Source organism: Brachyhypopomus gauderio, chromosome 11, assembly GCF_052324685.1.
Source record: "Brachyhypopomus gauderio isolate BG-103 chromosome 11, BGAUD_0.2, whole genome shotgun sequence".
NCBI classification, from domain to species: domain Eukaryota; kingdom Metazoa; phylum Chordata; class Actinopteri; order Gymnotiformes; family Hypopomidae; genus Brachyhypopomus; species Brachyhypopomus gauderio.
In genome coordinates, this window is record NC_135221.1 from 10,426,571 (window position 1) to 10,446,461 (window position 19,891).

The 19,891-nt window shown below is 39.2% G+C and overlaps 1 protein-coding gene across 3 annotated transcripts in view; it reads left to right on the forward strand.

The window, feature by feature from the left end:
* Window positions 1-6,136: 6,136 nt before the first annotated feature.
* glra1 (glycine receptor, alpha 1) overlaps window positions 6,137-19,891 on the forward strand; it is a 34,815-nt gene continuing 21,060 nt past the window's right edge. The window contains exons 1-2 of one of the 3 annotated variants that reach the window (XM_077021863.1): window positions 6,137-7,064; window positions 12,826-12,950. In XM_077021863.1, coding sequence (XP_076877978.1) covers window positions 7,009-7,064; window positions 12,826-12,950 — 181 coding nt within the window. In that variant the 5' untranslated portion in view covers window positions 6,137-7,008. The remainder of the gene's footprint in view (window positions 7,065-12,825; window positions 12,951-19,891) is intronic. The other 2 variants (XM_077021866.1, XM_077021864.1) reach the window with 2 other exon arrangements.

The following is a 19,891-nucleotide window of genomic DNA, read 5'->3' on the forward strand; positions in this document are numbered from 1 at the left end:
CAGTGTGATTTTCCGGGTTCCATTTTTGCCCAAGGCAGCGTTGTGCTGACTTCCCGCCTGCTACATCTGCTCATAAGCCCCTCTGGGAATGCAGCTGGGCTTCAGCCTACATGCTACATGGAACAATACAGATGAAAGTGGAGGAGAAAATAAATAAATAAATAATGAAAGATATATGCATGCGTACGTGTGTGTGCATATTTAGATCTTGATTCCAGACGTGTAATAAGTGCAAGGCATCATCATTGATTGTTTTACCTACACATGATATTGAAACGCATAATGATCATAATGGTTTTTGCCACTGTATGTGATGCTGCCCTGCTGTAGAATTATTATTATCTGAGCCTCACCCAAAGCATTTCAATGCATGTTATGTCCCGACATGATGTGCAAATGACAAATAAACTTGAAACTTGAACTTGGTCAGCACTCAAACACTGCACATACTACATGCAAACTGCTCAATGTGTGTGGCTGCTCATCTAAGGGCCATTTCACAAGCGCCACCTCAGATGTCTTTGGAAATTCCAATACAGTTTTGTCTTCATGAGGCGTCCGTAACACGGGTGGCAATAATCATAGCGAGTCGACGTTATGGAAGCCCTGGCTGCACAGCGGGGGCGTCTAATGAGCACATTCCCTCGCCGCAGGGTGGACAACAGCGTCAACGATTCAACAGCGTCGTCCCAGCCCCTGGCCATCTTTGGCTTGCTTCTCCCTGTCTCGCTCTCCTTTCTCTCCCTCCCTCTCCCTCTCTTCTTTCTCTTTTCCACTCTTTCTCTCTCTCTCCCTCCCTCTCCATCTCTCCCTCCCTCCCTCCCTTTCCCTCTCTTCTTTGTCCCTCTCTCTCCCTCCCTCCCTCTCTGTATCTTCTTACTCTCCCTCCCTCTCTTTCCCTCCCTCTCCCTCTTCTTTCTCCCTCCCTCTCACTCTCTTCCTCTCCCTTTCTATCCCTCCCTCTCTCTCCCCCTCTCCCTCTCTCTTCCACCCTCCCTCTCTTCTTTCTCTCTCCCCCTCTCCCTCACTCTTCCTCCCTCCCTCTCCATCTCTTCTTTCTCTCTCTCTCCCTCCCTGCCTCTATCTCTCTGGGGCTGCTCCGATTTGTGTGATAGCATTTAACAGGACACGCAGATGTCAACTGCCACTGACCCACGCCAATTATCACGACAACAGAGACTTAATGACGGAATTTCTATTCACTGTGTGTGAGGCACCTGAAGGCTGAGACACTCTCCTTTCATTCCTGCCCGTTAGCCTTTTACTTCTGTCATATCAGATAGACCCATGCAGAAGATCTACTCACACAGAAGGTTAAGCATTGATCGCAATTCCGAACTGATACATTCTTTGACGTTTGTTTTTTTATGAAAGTTTTACCTACTAAATGCAGAAAGTCCTGTTTATCCTGTTTCTGATATCAAGCTCATAAAGTCCCATAAATACATACAGAAAGAGAAAACCTTTTGGCCTACAGTTTTTGCAAGAGTACTTGTACTAAGATTACTAAGTGTGGAAATTGCCTTCTAATCATGCAAATTTGTTCCAAGATTAATTTAACTAAAACATAAACAGACTAGTCATCTATGAGAACACAGTAGACCTTTTAAATGTGGGTATCCCTTTGGAGTTTTATCTCACAGGCCTAAACTGTGGAGGAGGTATCGGTACTAACAAATTCTTTCTTTCCTAGAGGTCAACACAGGAGCATCTACTGATCGATGATGTAAATGAAAGAATCATGCAATGTTTAAACACAGCACACAGTCTCATTAATTATTTCTGTACTCATAATTCACTCAATGTCTTGCAATAACTTAAGAGTATTTGAAGTATTTAAATTTGAATCAGACCACCATTTACTGTAAGATGTCGCCAATGCACAAGCTAGTTTTACATCAACTTCTAAAAAACATACTACAAATACAGGTTTTAGTTTAAGAGGCCTTGTTGTTTTCATGAGAAAGCTATACAACTTCAAAACTTGAGGAAGATGTAATTGTATTCTTTCCAGACCAATAACAAAAGCAGACTGGTTTGTTGCATTATTCATTCTCTGATTTCTCCATACTGCAGTTCAAATCAGAGGCCGTCTTCTGTCTGAGGAAGAGGTGCTATTGCATTCGCTTGCAGGAATAAAAGTGCAGCCGCCCTGTGCAACAGGACCATAAAACTTTCATTGTATTTGCAAATTAAGCCATGATATTTTGTTATCTGATCAGCCGGATTTTGTTTTATTGCTGCTTTTTTTTTTTTTGGTACCACCCCCTGCCATGTTCACAGTAATCCACTCCACATTTTAAAAGTTTCCAGTTTTAATTATTCCACACTGATAATTGACTGCTGTAGCAGAATCATGCTCTATATCCCTGATATATATATATATATATATATATATATATATATATATATATATATATATATATATATATATATATATATATATATATATCACTCCAGTGCCATAGGAGCACAATTTTTTTGCTCATTTTTCTTTTTTCCAGCATATATATGTATATAAATATATATATAATCTTTGACATTCATCCCTGAGCATACTGTAGTGATGGCGGAGAAGATGGAAGTGCTTGTAATTCCATGCATCATTCCATGCCTGTGCTTTTTTAGTATTCCCCATGTTCCACTGTTCGTCTGGTTATTCTTATTCAGAATTCCATACACACCATAATGTAGCATGACACACTGCACTCAAGGACATCGCGAGCTGCAGGCAAAACAATACGGGCGACTGAGGAACAGTGCTGCAATTTATCAGCATAGCTAAATTAAGGAGATTGCAAAAAATGTGATCCTCTTGTATGACCAGGAGGAAGTGTGGCTTTTAATGTGATTGCCTGTGGCAGATGTACTATCACTCAAGATCGAGGTGGAGAGGAAGGAGCCCAAAGTGATGTGAACATGAATCAAATATGTGCGGCAATGCCAAGCATGTTGCATGGGCAATTTGAACTGGTCTGAGGAGATCTTGTTCGAATGTATAAACCAGGCTGGTATCCACCTCCATCCTTATATAACAGGTGATTCCTTTCTGCAATAAGTTAAGATGCACATTCAGTTTAGTAAATGCCAGCTTTTTATTGTCATGGATCAAAGACACTGGTGCATGCAAGATCTGACAAGAATCCAAATGCCATTTCTTCTCTCATTTGACACTAGGTGGTGTTTGCATGTCTTCATTTTAATAAGAGTATTTAATCAAGAGTATTACCTACTACTCTTTAAAGGCTCATGTCAGAGTGAAAGTATTGCTCATCATTCACATATTGAAAAAAAATAGTCAACACGTGGGACATGTTTTGGGAGTTGTTTTCAATTTAAGAGTTAACCTAACAGAGGTTTCACAATGTTTATAAAGGATTTTTTAGAGAAAGCCATACTCTAATATTGGCTTTTTAAAATACGTCACTCTGTGTGATCTACATGTATTTTCTGACATCATTCTGAACTTGCCTCATCCAGAGAATTTAGATATTCCACTCAAAAACAGGTGGATATACTATACCCAAACAAATACAAAACATTTTGTCAAGCTTTGCAATCTTGAAAAAAGTTAAATATTGCTACAGATGCTACTAATAAATGAACAATGTTTCATAACAATAGGAATTATGCAAATAAGATCAAGCTAGCTTGTATCATTGGCTGCCATCCCCATTACCCCTGACTTGCAAACTGGTGAGACACTGATGGGAGTAGGTTAAAACCAAATATGGAGATCTAAAGAGAAAGGACCACACAGAGCGAGACGCTGCTCAGAGATGCTGTGGGTGACCTGATAAAGTTGTCTTTCCAGGGTGCCTTCACTCCCACGCATGTAGTCCTAGTCATGATCAATGCTAGCTGCCTGTCTGTCTTATACTGGAGTGAGGAGAGAGAGAGAGCTCCAATTATCGCAAATGTACTCATGGGTACATGACTGCTAATATAGGCAAGATGCTCTTGGTAGAATTTACCGGAAGGTCCTCTGTTCCCTTTCACCAGAGGACTTCTATGAGATTCTGATTCTAGATGTTTCTAGATGTTCTTCATCCATTTTAATACTAGTACTATTCCTCTCATGTGAGGAACATCATTTTATAAGTGACTGCATGCAAGTTCATAAGAATTTGTTTAGGGATTTTTTTCTCTTGCATTCTAATACCAATAAATTGTGGCCAACAAATGAGTTTCAAATTGTGATAAAAAAAAAACACAGTGAGGCCTTTTGATACATCTGCCCTTGAACGAGGGTTCAAGGACAAACTCACTTCAGTGTCTGAGGACCTGTCTAGGCGAGAGAACCTGAAAGACCAGAAATTTCCAAAGGCCCATCTCTCAAAAGACCTTCCCTGTGCACTACATCTCAAAGGATAGACACACAGCCCATCACCTGACACGGGCGTTTCAAAGTCCCATTCTCTATTCTCTAACGGCAAACAGATTTTTTTTTACGAACTGCTGGTGGTTCCTCATAGCAAAACTGGGGTTTAATAAGAAAAGAAGATAAAAAAAACAAAAAACAAATCAAACAGTAACAAAAAGCCATATCCAGTCAGATACCATCTGAGAAAAGATCTCATAACGCCCAGGCAGGCAAAGCTCATGTGGCTGACATTCACAACTGCCTGGCTGTCCAGTGTTTTATTTTTATTTATTGCGTTCAGTGGCGCAGGTGTATTAATGAAAGCAAAACCTTTACTGTCTTTTTGCAATCCTATTATTTTGTCATTGCGTGTCTGTACTTGTTAATATCAAGTGACCTGTTACTACACTAAAGTAAAACCCAGAAAAAAACCCACATCAAATAAACTCAGTCTACACTGCTCCAGAACATTAACACCATCATCAATAATCTGAACTGACAGTCCAATTGTGGTCATTCAATTTAGTGTAAATGATAGACAATAACAGATAATTAACCCAAACCTAGCAGCTTTTTTGTCTATGTGGGCACATTCTTATTTAAACCTGTCTATGTTCTACTGACCTGTATAGTTCTTACAATGCCAACGCCATTCTTGAGCAAAGATGAAAAGGAGAATGGTTTTTGCCCCCATTTTTGAAACAGAGAGAATTGCTCTGTCCTGCCATGCGATGATTTGTGATAAACAGCCTTCCACCTACATTATCTTCTCTGGTATTTTGACTTGACATACTTTGGGGTTTTTTTTTGTTTGTTTTTTACATACATATGACAAAAATTGTAATACTGTCTAGCTGTGAAATATGAAATACGTTTTAATTTTTGAGACATGCTAAAAAAAGTTTAAAGTTAATGCTGGTCACAGTAAACCTTTAATCTCAAAACTGAATATTACCTGAGCCACAGGTGAGACTGCATAGGAAACAGAAATGATTTATGCTGTCTCGTCTATAGGAACTAAGGTTCAAAATTACCCCCTCCCCCTGAAAACGAGCTATTTTAACGATCTCATCATTTACAAACACAAACAAGCAAATAAATAAGAACGTCCATTGATTCAAGGTAATTTTATCAGTCCGTTAACACTTTTGACCTTACCGAACCTTATCGAGTAATCTCGGGTTAGTGTTCCACACCACAACGGTCTAGATCCATTGTTCTGTGTGAGAAACAGCGTCACGTTTCAATGATCAGGTCCCCGAGAACCGCGGAGAGCCTCGTTGGATGCGTTACAGATCGACTGATAAAATACAGGTGGTTTGAAAGTCGTGCCTTGTATCCGAACTATGCCTTTTCCCCTACAGGAGCAAATAAATCGATTGTTCCCTTAACATGTGCCCACGTTGATCTTTCACTGATGTCGAAAGGCGTTGATTTTAGATTTTCATTAACATTTCACAGTCTTTAGTTTGAGTCCATGTTATTAGACGTGCATGGAAGAAAAAAATAACATACGTGTGGGCCTGTGGCAACTGGCGTTATTACCTGTAGAGCGAGGTCCATCTTAATGTCCTTTTCATTTCTTTTCTATCAAATAAAATGTCACAGCGATACGGTTTAAAAGTATATTTCTGAAAGCTGCAGCAATCCGCTCACAGACAGTGCACGAAAACCCAACAAATGACAATGACCATCTCCAATCCGAAGACCAGGCATTTTTCTCCAGCCCCATTCAGACCAATGATAGCGGTATGTGGGCGTGTGTTGAAAGGTGAGGTGCTTTTTGAGTTTAGTAAATGACTGCAGCAAGAAATACAGTGAGGTTGGCAGCGGTTCCGCGGGCTTATGAGCTATGGAAGAAGCTCTAAGCATCGCAATTTCTACTGTTTTGCATTCATCACTGGGATTCTAAAGAAAATATGTAATCGAAAATGAGTCGTGCCTCTTAAGTCAACCAGACAATGGAAGTAGCTTCATGCAGCAGTAACAATTCACCCTTGGGAAACAACTACGTAGGAAAAAAGACTACCTGCAGAAGCACATCAGTCAGCACCGGCGGGCTTCCTACGACTACGTGTGGCTTGAAAGGATCACATTTTTTACTGGAATGCATGTCATCGAATATGTGAAGGAAAAAAACAGTCACGTATGTATATATTTCATATGACTTCTTTGGGATTCTGCCGTTCTGAGGAGGTTGTTAGTTTAATTTGTTTTAAACCGGACATTCAAACTACGAACATCCACTTTGCCAGATGTACTTCTGAAAGAGCATGTATGAATTAGCTATGCAAGAAGATCGCAAAACGTGCTATGGATTTCCCAGAGTGAACATCTGAAATGTGTTTGATGGAGTTACGGCTCCGTCTCCGTTAAGCAGCACTCTAACCTGGGTGCGATTCCGTACGCTGCTCGTGTCTCTGTCCGTGGTACTAAAACGTGAACTTAACCCTCATGGTGTACAAATCAATAACCACTGTCGGGAAAATGATCACTTCGTCTCTATGGTCTTGAAAATATTTTGGCTTACCCTTGGATCTGGTCTCCGAAACAAGCAAAAAAAAAAAAAGGAGTAATCACCTCGGAAGTCTGAAATCACATAAGGAATTCTAATTACCGTGCCGTAAGCTCACGGATCTGCCAAAATGTGCAGATTAAACGCACTCGGGATTTATTTGTGGGAAACTATAGTGTTTTTCAGGTATGTATATCAGTTGTTGAATTCTAAAACGATTTACTTTATAGTCGCAGTTTAGGCTATTGTTTCATCTTGCATTGGGCGGTCTCTCCACAGAAACTGAGTTCTTGAATGAAACAATTTCAGGCTAAGCTTTTGGTGTCGTACGCCAGTCTGCAGACTCATGCTAATGATGGTTTTATACGTAAACTTATGTTGACTATTTGTAACATATTTGTAGTAGCCTATAATTCTTTCACATTTCTGCAGTTGCATGAAGACAGCGACTGCATTTAGATCACATTCAGTCGGGCTAACAGCGAACACTAGTGGTCATTGAGCGACACTTTCAGGTGCATAAATGGAAAATTATCAACAGGCATGATTGGAGGATATTCTGTCTAACACTCTGTATTGCAGGGTAATGGCTTTGTACACGATCCGTGTGCAGTCTAGATATGTACCTCATCAGCAAAGACAGACAGCCGTGGAGCTGGAGTATTTGTCACAGGTTTTAAGCCATTAATCCTGTAATTGGTTCTAAATAACCATAGCAGCATGTTTTCTCTGAAGGAAATATATTCTCAGAAGGATTGATCTTTGATCTCTACAGTGCTTAATCACAATTTCATTTGGACATTTATATCAATCAGAAAAAAAAACAACCCAACAAACATTCAGAGACTTGACTGTTTGCTGCACAAAATGTCTAGCAATTTGTTCAGTGTGAACTTCATCCCATGAGAAAAAGACATATGAAAGAGTTTTATAAATATTTATAAAAAACCTTTAGTTCAGCGTGTTCTTAAAATGAATAACAAATGATCATTCATTATTTATTTTATTATTCCTATACATTGTCATAATGCAGTATACCATACATTTAGAAATACTTTCTAAGGAAAGTATTATTCCTATATCCTGGTGGCCTGCAGTAATTATTTTGTATTCTGCATGCACCATTAGTTCATGAACCAGGATCAGGATATTGCAGATTCAGCATGTGCTGCTGAACTTTGCAAGTTCTCTTAATTGATATCTCTTTCCCAGTCCCAACCTGCTCCAAAGACCTCATTCAACATGCAGACTTATTACCAAACATTGATTACCCCATCAATGCCAGTACCACCAATGAATACAAATTGTACACACACATGATATTTTCCTATGAATTGCTCCTTTCTAATTGTTCATGCCTGGGTTGCCATATGAGAGGGTGCCTTCTGTTTCACAAGAGGGATGTCAGTGAAAGCAAAGAGGCTTGACCAATACTGAAATACAGCTAGTGCATAAAAGAGACACAAAGGCATGTTAGACTTAGACTTAGACACACCGTGAAATAAGCTTCTATAAGAAATATCGACTTCATATTAGACAAATTAATCTGTACATCACAGGCATACGCAGACACACATGAGATATAAATATAGATCTGTGACCTTTTGTTTATTTCTTTCTGTATATGGAATATAATGTAAGATGTTGATAATGTGTTGATAAAGAATCACTGGATGTTATGGAAATGATCTTATGGAGCTCATGTTTGTTTTGGATGTAGACATGGTAAATCTAGTCCTGGTTGGATGTATTTATGCACTTCAGTATTCAGTATTTGCTATTTACAAACTTGAGGCCATATTCTGTTCCATTTATACGAGATAGACTCCTGAGATATTGCTTATTTTTCACTCACTATCCCTTCCTTGGTTCTTTATCATACATGCTTTTACACAGGAATATAAGTCTGTATATCCACTTACACACCCACATATATGAGTCTCTGGTTGTAATTGAATCTAGAATGAATTTTACAGTGGAGCCCCTTGATCACAAAAAATAAAATAATGATTATGTACTTGACTTCAATTACAATCCTAATTTGGATTAAAACATCCATATATGATATTCTCTGCATTCTATGTGCAACTACCCACATGGGTTTGGAATGTTGGAATGCTAATTTAAAAGCACTCACTGCACTGCTCACACATATTAGACACGGTCCTGTCTCAGAGACGATGAGCAGAGCCATAGGAGTATAAGGAGTGTTTAATGGAAGTTAGGCAGAGGGGACCGATTGGGATGCTTCTCTTTCACGCATGAAAATTAGGCATAAAAGTATTCGAACCGCTGACGTCGTCTGCATTTATGTATTTTTACGCTACAAAACATACAAATAAACAAGCGAAGTTGCATTGGACATGCCATGTACCATTTCAGACTCTCCGTTCCTATGTGCTATAAAAGCATTATCTTTGAGCTAATTTATAGGAAACTCTTGGTGCCCTTGGGGCGGCCTTGAGAATGCTGGGCCGTAGCCAGATTGCCTCACTGCATGTGTTTGACACTGTGTCATAAAATGTGTCTTTCAGGCTCATTTGTAAAGGCTGAAAGCAATAGGGAAAAAATGCATCGTTCCCTCTATCTAGTGATGTTTATTAATAATGTGCTTCAATATGTCTAGTCTGATCACATCACGAGACCTTCACTGGTAATTAGCCAGCACAATCAAGCACAGTCAGAGCCAGTTGCCCCGCATTCCAAGGCTGTGGAGAATTATCTGTGATACTCCTACATGAAGAATGGTCACTTAAATATAAATGTAAAAGTTTTGACTAAGAAATAAACAAACAAACATAAAATGCCTGTTTCGATTGGATGTTCATTTATTCCTGTTACAACAGGCCTCGGGCAAGTTTAGAAGCATTATAATATGTTATTGATTACCACACAGACCAAGACTGATTCTATTTCAAATTAATCCTCTTATTATCAACAAACTATCACTCTTACCAATGAAAGAAGGTGAATCAGCAGTGCTGTGCACTCCAATCAGGAAAGCAATAAATCAGCTTGAATTTTAGGATTCTGAGAACCCCTTGTGTATTTATTGAGACTGGCACTTCACATTAGTTCAGAATTTGCCTGAATGCAGTACAGAATCTCAAACTGGACCCAGCAAGAATCCAGTCAACCTGCGTACATTTTGTTTTACGCTTGGTTTTAAATTGGGTTTCTCATACCCCCTGAACAGCAGTCTGGCTGCTCGGTTTGAACATGGAGTGGCTGCAGGAACTACAATATTGGAGCCAAAGATTGCTTTGATTTTTAGAGTGTTACAAAACGAAAGGATCAGATCGACCAGGATTTCGTTCTTCTGAGGGCCTAAGAACATAATGAGCTACACTTAGGGCTAATGATCGGAGCTTCACATTAAAGCTCACAGGTCTCTGGGTCGTTTACATATTCTTTTCTGGCTCTCGTCTCTTTTTCCCCTGCTGAGTCATCAGCAGCTCTGAGACATTCACCACTTCATGACCAACACGCTTTAATCAGAACAACGTCAGCGCTGTGATCTTTAAAACCTCAAACCACCAGACAAGGTTCAGCAGCACACTAAACATGAATCACACGAACCAGTATGTGAGTGGATAGCATGAAACCAAACCAGACCTCTTGAAAAGAAGCAGATTTCACACTGTCACACAGATTACTTTAGCAGTATGAGGTCATGTAAAAGGGACTTCAGTAGTTACAATCATAATCAGGCAAGTCCATAACTAATCTTGTTGGATTTATTGTACAGCACAATGAAGATGGATTTAGCACTTTAGAAGATGCACGTTACACTCATTGCATCATTTTTATTTTATTTTTTCGTTGTTGTATTTTACGCAGTTGGACAGCCATGTCCTCAATTTGCAATCCTTTAGCCAAATACACTAATAGATGGTGTTTGGCTCATTGTAGGAGATTTTCTTAGACTATTTGAATAAATTTGATAATTTATTAAATGTATCAATTACATGTTAACACCTACATAAATTGTTAAACAAGCATACTTTATTAGGATAGGATTAGTATTTAAATAATACTTAAAGACTTATAATTTATAATGTGACTTAAAGACTTATAATTTATAATGTGTTAACAATGTGTTATAATTTATTATGTGTTAACATCTACATAAATTACTATTAAATAGTACTACTCTCTTACTGGGCATTCTGCTGTCTTATAATTTCCATTGGATGTTATATTTATATTATTAACTATTGCATATCCCCATGTTGAGACTAGAAATGTCTAGATTGAACAATCACTGAAGATGACTGCACCCGTAAATGTGTTGTACGCCTAATGTTGTGTGGAACAGAGAATGGCTGACTGCTGCTTAGGTCATTGAGACCGGACAGAGTCAAAGGTCAGCTCAACTGAAATGACGCAGAAGGTGAACAAAGCACCAGAAGAGCTAGAAACCTAGTGGTCAGAGAAGTATAACACTTTAGTACGAGTTGTGTGAAACTGGGAAGAGGTGACATCTCAAGGATATAGGTGCAATCAATATACCATGGGTTGTGTTATGATTATTGGGTCCCCTTTGGTCAGACATTGACTAGTTTCCAGCAGAATCTTATCTGATTATTGCAGGATTCTATGTGCATTCAAGTGTGAGTGTGTGTGTGTGTGTGTGTGTGTGTGTGTGCGTGTGCATGTGTGTGTGTGTGTGTGTGTGTGTGTGTGTGCGCGCGCACAGAGGCACTGAACATGAAAAATTGACTAGGGAGAAAGTCCATCATTGAACAGCAGCTGTATGAACAAGAGTAGTGACCTTTAGACAGGACAGCTGTCGAGCTCTGCTGGAGGCCGAGAGTGAGAGGTGGGACTCAGTAGTGAGAGAACACTGGTGCACCACACACTGCCCCCCCCAGAGGATTTGCACTCTTGTGATCGATTTGATGGTAAAGATTCATATTCTTATATCTAAAACAGATATATTCTCCACATTGCCTCACTGTTTTCCAAATTTGACCCTGTGTCTAACAGTAACATACTTCCCCCCAAAAAAACCCCAAAAGAAAACATACTCTATGGTGTTATGTATGGGAAAATAACTGGGGAAAGTGGTCAGGTGACTGTGACTGTGGGGCTGGCCAGTGTCATGTACACTGAGCTGATGGAGCAGAAGGAGATGATCTTGGGGAGACAGTTTTTGATGTTGTTTTTTCTGCTCGGGTGATGGTTACACTGGTAGGCTCATTTTAGCCTTTTTAGTGTTTTGTATCTGTGAAAAAATATATATACAGTATATGTGCATATATACATGAGGTGCTGAATGACTGGGCCCAAACTGAAAAGATCTTGTTGGGTTATTTTGTCATATTGGATTAACAGAAAAGTGTCTTATTTGCATTAATAATAATTTTTAAAAACTTAAGTGAAAATCAAATTTATGCAGTTTTCAATTTATGGAGCAGAATATATCCAATTGTATTTGGAATTTGGAATTACTGATTGTTAGTTAAATTTATATGTGTATAGAGTAAACTTATATAGTTATAGCAATGTACATCAAAACAGTACACCAGGTTTGCTTCTTTATTTTTGCACTGGAGCTGTAAAGCTAATGTAGCTAACAAGAAATAAAAGTGTACCTCACCAAAAAATATTAATGTTTATATAAATCTATATCCTCCCACATTTTTCCCCACATCTGCATTTATGCACATTTAACTGCATTAGCCTCGTAGCTCCAGTGCAAAACACCAAACACCATCTTCATCCGCACCACTCCGAGAAAGTGAAACACTGCAAATGAGATGTTTCATCAAACCATTCCTTCAAAATGTGGCAGAGATCATGTGGTGTGTCAGGGTTTCAGTCGTAGCCTTTGCTTAGTTCTCGCCTTCTGCACAGGGTCAAGAAACGCACGCGGTGACATAGAGCTCGTGAAATAATTCTATAATGCACCTGTCTTGCTGTCTGTCTCTGTCTTACTCTTCAGCCTGGCAGCATCTCAGCAGGCTGCAGCCCGTAAAGCTGCTTCCCCAATGCCGCCTTCCGAGTTCTTGGACAAACTCATGGGGAAAGTGTCTGGTTACGATGCAAGGATCAGACCTAATTTCAAAGGTAGGTGTAGCCACCAAGAGACCACGGGATAACACAGGAATGTAGCCAAGCAGTGTCTGCATAAAAGGGATTGAATAGATGGAAATGCTTGGAAATGTGCCTTTAAGACATGGGGATTTGGTCCAAATTACATATTGAAGTAAGTGTATTTCAGCCATTGATCACTGGTCAAGAAAAAGCCGCAGAAGCAAGTGATCAATTGTACAATTGATCCAAAATGTCTCCACCATCTACCAAAATACTCAAGCTTGACTACGTTACTCTAGAAAAAAAAAGTCGTTTTCCATCTTAAAATCAGATTTCTGCAGTGCCTGTTCAAGTTTGAATCACAGTCCCCAAGAATTACTTGAACATGACATTTGCATGTGAACAGAACAGAAAGCTATGTTCATATCTGAGTGCAGCCAAGCATGACGTGGCATTAGCATCTGAAATCAGATTTTCATTTCTTTGCTGTTTTTGGAAATGATCCCTTTGCTTAATACTTAAAGAGGCTGTTCCTTGTCTGGCTACATTCCTGTATGAGGCCCATAACCTTGTGTCAGTATCCTGAGGGAATGTCTGTGCTGCTACTTGACTTTGATTCAGTGTGTGGTCTAAAATGTATCCTGACAGTGTTAGAAATGGCCTCACTCTCAAACTACAGGTACTGAAAGATACATGTCAGAGGTTTCCTTATTTATTACATAAATCTACTAAATTAAATATACAAAAATGTAAAAATTTAATATATATAATTTCGCAAAATATTGTTGTTTAATAAATGTACCTGCATTATAAACATTGAGTTGTGTATATGAATAATTGGCTATATAAATATGTGCCAAATGTTGCACAACAGCAGCAGCATAGTAATAATAATAATTATAATTATAATAATGATAACAATAATAAGTATGAAAAGATATGGGTGGTAAGTAAGTTTTAGGGCATTTCAATAATCAGATTTATAACCACAAAATGTGTCAGTTCAGAGACAGACAATATCAACATGAACATGTACATATTTAACATGAAAATCTAAGAGTCATTAGACAGTGTAGAAACAGGAAAATACCAAAATGCACTTGAAATAAGGAAGATAAGATAAACCTGGAAGGGAAATACTAAAATATCTCCCTAAATCCCTATGCTGAGCTCAGGTAAATGACAGAACAGGGACTGTAAATACACAGATAGAGGTGATGAACCAATTACTCATTGGTGAAATTTATTGATTTTAGGTTTTATTTGTGATAACAATAATAAAAATAAGAATCAGAAAAAAATAAAAAGAATTATGGTATATTAATATAAAAGGGGTTGGAAGTTTTTTGAATTGCATATGTTGCAAGCTTTTTAAAGGCCTTTGTATGCTTAAACACGCATTTATTGAGTGAAAATCACAAATGCATGATTTTTCCTGTGACAGCACAGGTAGGTGCTAAATAAGTGCTTAATATCAGAAGAATGTTTGTTCCGATTATGAAACCTGCTTGAATGCTCGGACAGCAAAAGCCCTCCCTGTTCCTGTGATGGCGTGCATCTTAACTTCGCTTTTTATGTGCTGTATGCAGAAATGTTCTGCTGTGTTGGGAACGAGTGCTGCTGGGGTTTGGTGAATGCATTCTGACTTTTTTTCTTTGTGCTGCGCTGTGATTCGTGAATACTGTCTACCAAGTTGGATAATCGTTTTCTCACCTCAGCTGACCTCCCAGTTTTACATATTTTTAAAACAGCAAATCCATCGTGGGCATAAGCATAAGCTGGACTATTAATTCACTGCAATAATTCAATAATATTTTTTTTCAGTTTTCATTGTGAAATTATTAGATTAAAATTGGAAAGAAAGAAAAATAATTATTCCTGGCTTCTCAGTGTGACCTTAGAAAACAATGGAATTTACTTGGTTTGAGAGATCTAGCAGGCAGCCTGCGGTCACATGGTCATTATGAAATTCACTGGTTTCTCTTGACTGTTAGGTCCACGGCATATGTGCACACCGAGGAGGAATCTCCCACATTCCTGCCTTTCGCTCCACTGTCTTAGAGCAATGCCATGAGATTGATACAGTGAGGGGCCCACCACACTACCTCATACTTAGCACACGGGAGTGACCTCAGCTCAAGGCAGTCTGAGCAAAGGTTGCTCCTAAACAACCGTGAAAAGACATTTGTTCCTAGCTCGCTGTGTGAAGGGCCAGACCTCTGCATACTGCTGCCTCTCCTGCTAATATGGTGGTTCAAATAAGGAAGTGGGATAAGTTCAAAATGCCTGACGCTACGAATGTGCCAGCATGATGGAAAATTACACTGATCATGACTGGGAGTCACTGTGGGGAAATCTACTCCAATGATTTAGCAGGACTGCAATTGAAACAGGCATGTTTGGGACAGCCTATGTAGTGATGATGACCAAGTTAGAAGGTTCCCTCGCTCTACATAAAAAATTTATGGTACCTTCTCAAAAAGAAAAAAAAGGTTAATAAGACTAATTTGAGATATTTTTAAAAAATTTAATTAAGATCAAGAATATGATTTATTTGTGTCTTCATTTATGTTAAGAGGGCTCTTTCTGGCATAGCGTCAGGTGCTAGTGGAGGGCACGAAATGAACTGCGGAGCGGGACAGCCTGCAAGGCCGGCGAATGGGCGGGGAGTAATCTCCAACCGAGACAGCCTGCAAGGCGGCGGAGGGGCGGGGAGTAATCTCCAACCGAGACAGCCTGCAAGGCGGCGGAGGGGCGGGGAGTAATCTCCAACCGAGACAGCCTGCAAGGCGGCGGAGGGGTGGGGAGTAATCTCCAACCGAGACAGCCTGCAAGGCGGCGGAGGGGTGGGGAGTAATCTCCAACCGAGACAGCCTGCAAGGCGGCGGAGGGGTGGGGAGTAATCTCCAACCGAGACAGCCTGCAAGGCGGCGGAGGGGTGGGGAGTAATCTCCAACCGACGCTTCAGAGCTGCAGCTGTGGCTCCGCTCTCCCCATTAACCTTGTCCCTCCACGTCAGTCGCTGTGGGGAGCCACGGGGTCGACAGATATTAGCACATCCCAGCCAGATATCACTACCATGGGCTGCTTTCGCCCCGGCCGTCCTCTCCTGACCCGGCTGCCCCCGTCCCCTTCCAGATTTTCAACCAAGCTGCCGTGATCCATTACAGTGATGATCAGTGTAACGCTTTATAATGACTGTCACTCTGCTTCTGAATTGGTCCCTTAAGACAGGTTACATTTGTAAATATATATTTACATTTGTAAATATACAGTCTGCTGCGGTATATTTACTGATTGCTTTGTTTTGTTTACTGGATGTTCTGGATGTCTGCGTTACCTCTCGACATTTCCTTCTCATTCATGTCTTACCTGGTAGAGATGATATACAATTCACTGGTGAAGCTTGATATTGTATTTTTGGTGCTGTCCGCAATTGCTAATAGGCTTTTAATTGGATTGAGGGGGATTTTTAATGAGTGTGCAGTATCCACATACAACTGTCGATAGTCAACCTATTTTTTTCTTGCTAGGTTAGGAAATATACTGAGTGCACATAAAATTCTGTCTACTGTGTAGTTTTACACTGTGGGACAGTGCTCACTGGGCAGATGTGTCATGTGGCTTGTAAGAATGCTGAAAGCGACTCTTGGGCTGCAGTAGTCTGAAAAGAAGAAAGGGAACCTTCCTAAGAGGTGCTGTGATGCTGTGTTGGAATCTCTCCTGCTAAATAATGCAATCTTGCCCACATATCTCACACAGTATTAGGAAATGCATTGAACTGTAGTCCCAGTGTGGCACTGGCTGTCACATGGTAGGAGCAGAAATGCTCTGGTTAGGCAAAGGCAGAGCACACCTGCAAAAGCACACCAGGCTGTGGAATACACAGCTTCATAAAACAGCCATACCACTGCAAAAGCACACCAGGCTGTGGAATACACAGCTTCATAAAACAGCCATACCACTGCAAAAGCACACCAGGCTATGGAATACACAGCTTTATAAAACAGCCATCCAGGAGTAGCAGAGATTTGATTTTAACATTTTATACACATTTTAACTCGCCTCATTCAGATTGCTTCAAGTCCCTCAGGACTGCAGACACCATCTACCATGGAAATTTCATTTGATAACGGATACTTCTCAAGTGTACAAACTGCAATTTAGCTGTGCTTACTGAAGGGTGCCAAATTACAACTTACCATGGAAATATCCCAACATATCTGTCAATGTTTGATTCATTTCTCAGTATACATATAAACATTCATGAGACAAATGTTTATGAACCCTGCAGAATTACCTGGATTTCTGCATGGATGTATGGCATTTAAAATTCCTCAATATTTGAAAATAATGTTAAATCAAGATGACCTCTTATTTACAATATTTACCATTACCAAAAAGTGTTCAATTTTTATTAAACAAATGGTTAAAAATCAAGATAATTGATGGAAAAAGCATGTGACCATTAAAAATGGCAACTCCATGTTCCACTACACAAAATATTTCAGTGTATGTTTAATACTGGAATTGAAAGGTGCTTGAAAGGTTTGCATCAGATCACGTGGCAGGACTTCAGTAGGACTGCACTCAGGACCTGGCTGTTCTAAAAGTCCTGTGGCTGATTTATACCTGTGTTTTTATTATGCCGCATGGCCCTGCCTGTTTTGAATCTCAAATAAACAACACTATAGAACATTCTGCTGCATTTCTTGTTACAGTCTGGAATTCGTTGGTCCCTCACTGGTTATAAGAATCCTGATCGTGAGGCGGCAAACCTTAATACAGAATTAGGTTTTGATTTTTCTCTTTATTTGAAATCTTTCCAAATATAATGATGTTTACACTTACCACAAGGTTCAGCATTGGTCTCATCTGGCCACAGAACATTGCTTCCGTAATGATGTGGGGTTTATACATCGCCTTTAGCAGACTTCACATGGGCAACAGTGACTTTTGGAGAACTTTCATCCAAAGGATGTTTATTCTTTGAGGGTTCTACTGCAGGAACATGCACACGCACAAGCCTTTATAGGAAACTCTGCCCTAGACAGATTACTGTTGTGACGGGCGTTGTTTTTTCCACGTCACCGTGAGCTCATGGAGGTCAGGTTTTACAAATGTTTATGTCTTATTGGTTTCAACCACTTTCCTCCTGTTTCTTTTGTTCTAGAAGGTCCTTTTTTCCATCAAAGACCTTGATAGATTAAACCATGTCATTCAATAAATATATAGTTAAATGTTGTGTTGTTTGTAAAATCTGAAATTCTCGTTATTTATTATTAAAACCTAGAAGAAGACCAAATCACATTTTAATAACCAATCATGTTGAAATCCAGTTAATTCAAAAGGGTATATAAGAATCTTAAATGGAAGTGAATCTGTTAGACACATATATTGTTATATTATGTATATAGTTTTAATTGGGTTTACTTTTAGAGTTGTATGAAGTTTTTTAAGGATGTGTTTATCCTTGTCTTGCTTGCAAAATAATGTCATCATTAGAAAATGTTTTAAAATGAGATTTTTATATATAAATAAAATCACTCCTTTTTGGCAATAGTATTATCCAAATTTTCTGTCAGTACTGAGTACTGTTTCTATTTCAGGGTTTAATGATAAAGATCATTCACTTAGGGTATAAATACTGCCATATTTGAAAATTAAAATAATTTAAAAATTACACTTGATTAACGATTTCAACATGAACAAAATTCTATAGAAATAGAAATGATGCTTTAAGAGCGATGTGTGACATGGTCCAAACTATGCTGTTATAGAACAGCATCATACTGCAGTTGTGATATACAAAATATATTGTGGTATGTTGAAACAAAGAACCATTGGAGTTTCATGATTAAAGATTAACCTGCATTATTTTTACCTAAATTATGTTTTTGTTTTGTGAATGCTGTTCATCAACACAGGCACAAAATACTCATCTGTCTGAGATTACTCAGGATACTTGCAGCACACAATCAAATTAATCACGAGTTGTTAGGGGCAGATTGTATATTGCAGTCTACTGCAGTATCAATACTGTAAATGCCAGAATTTTGCAGTATTGTTCATTGGGCAGCCAGGTACTGTCTGTACTTCTTCCGATTGACATAGGCGAGGAGATTTATGTTTAATAATTGCCTGTTATTTAATATGCAGCTTTAACAAAGCACACTCAAAGCAGGGTCAGAGGTACAGAGGCTTAAATAGTTCGTATAGATCCTCCTGTCAAAGGATAAGCCTCTTTGGATGTACAGGGTTAGGCGGCCTCTGGGGACTCTGGTGGTCATGAGGTATGATAGCAGGAAAAATGCTTCCCATTACAGAGCTTAAGATACCTGTCTGCAGCACTTCATGTTTATGCCAAGTAATTGGAGTTCATTTTACAAGTGAGTTCCCTTGCAAGTAACACAGATGGATTATTGCAGTCAACAAGAATCTTTCATCCAGGCACATTTGCATTCCTCACCAGGCAGATAATGATTGCTTTGCCTTGCAGATGCATGATACCTTTTGGAGCAAAAAAAACAAACCCAGTGCCTATGAATATGTGTCTGAAAAGGATACTCACCATATGTTATTATAATAGCTGACATACACTCTTATACTTGGCAGTTAGGAAAATAAATATTTTCAACGTAAATATTGTTTCTTAAACATTTGTGTGATCTGTGTATTCCACAGTAATTAGTGATTCTTAATAATAAAAAAATACAATCATGTCACACAATCATAGAGCAATCTCACAGTAAAGGCAATTTTTATTTTTTTTCAAGATATTCATCTTCCTGACTAGATGGCAAACAATGCCCTGCAGTCTGTATTGGTGTCCACTTTAAAATAAGTAAGGGAAAGTGCTGCGATTTACAGGCAACACATTCTGATGAAGTGCAGCAAGCCTTTGGGATGTACAGGGGATTCACTCTCAATGCTTTTTGGATCTCAGAGTATGCTGCCATTCCTTTGAATGGCAC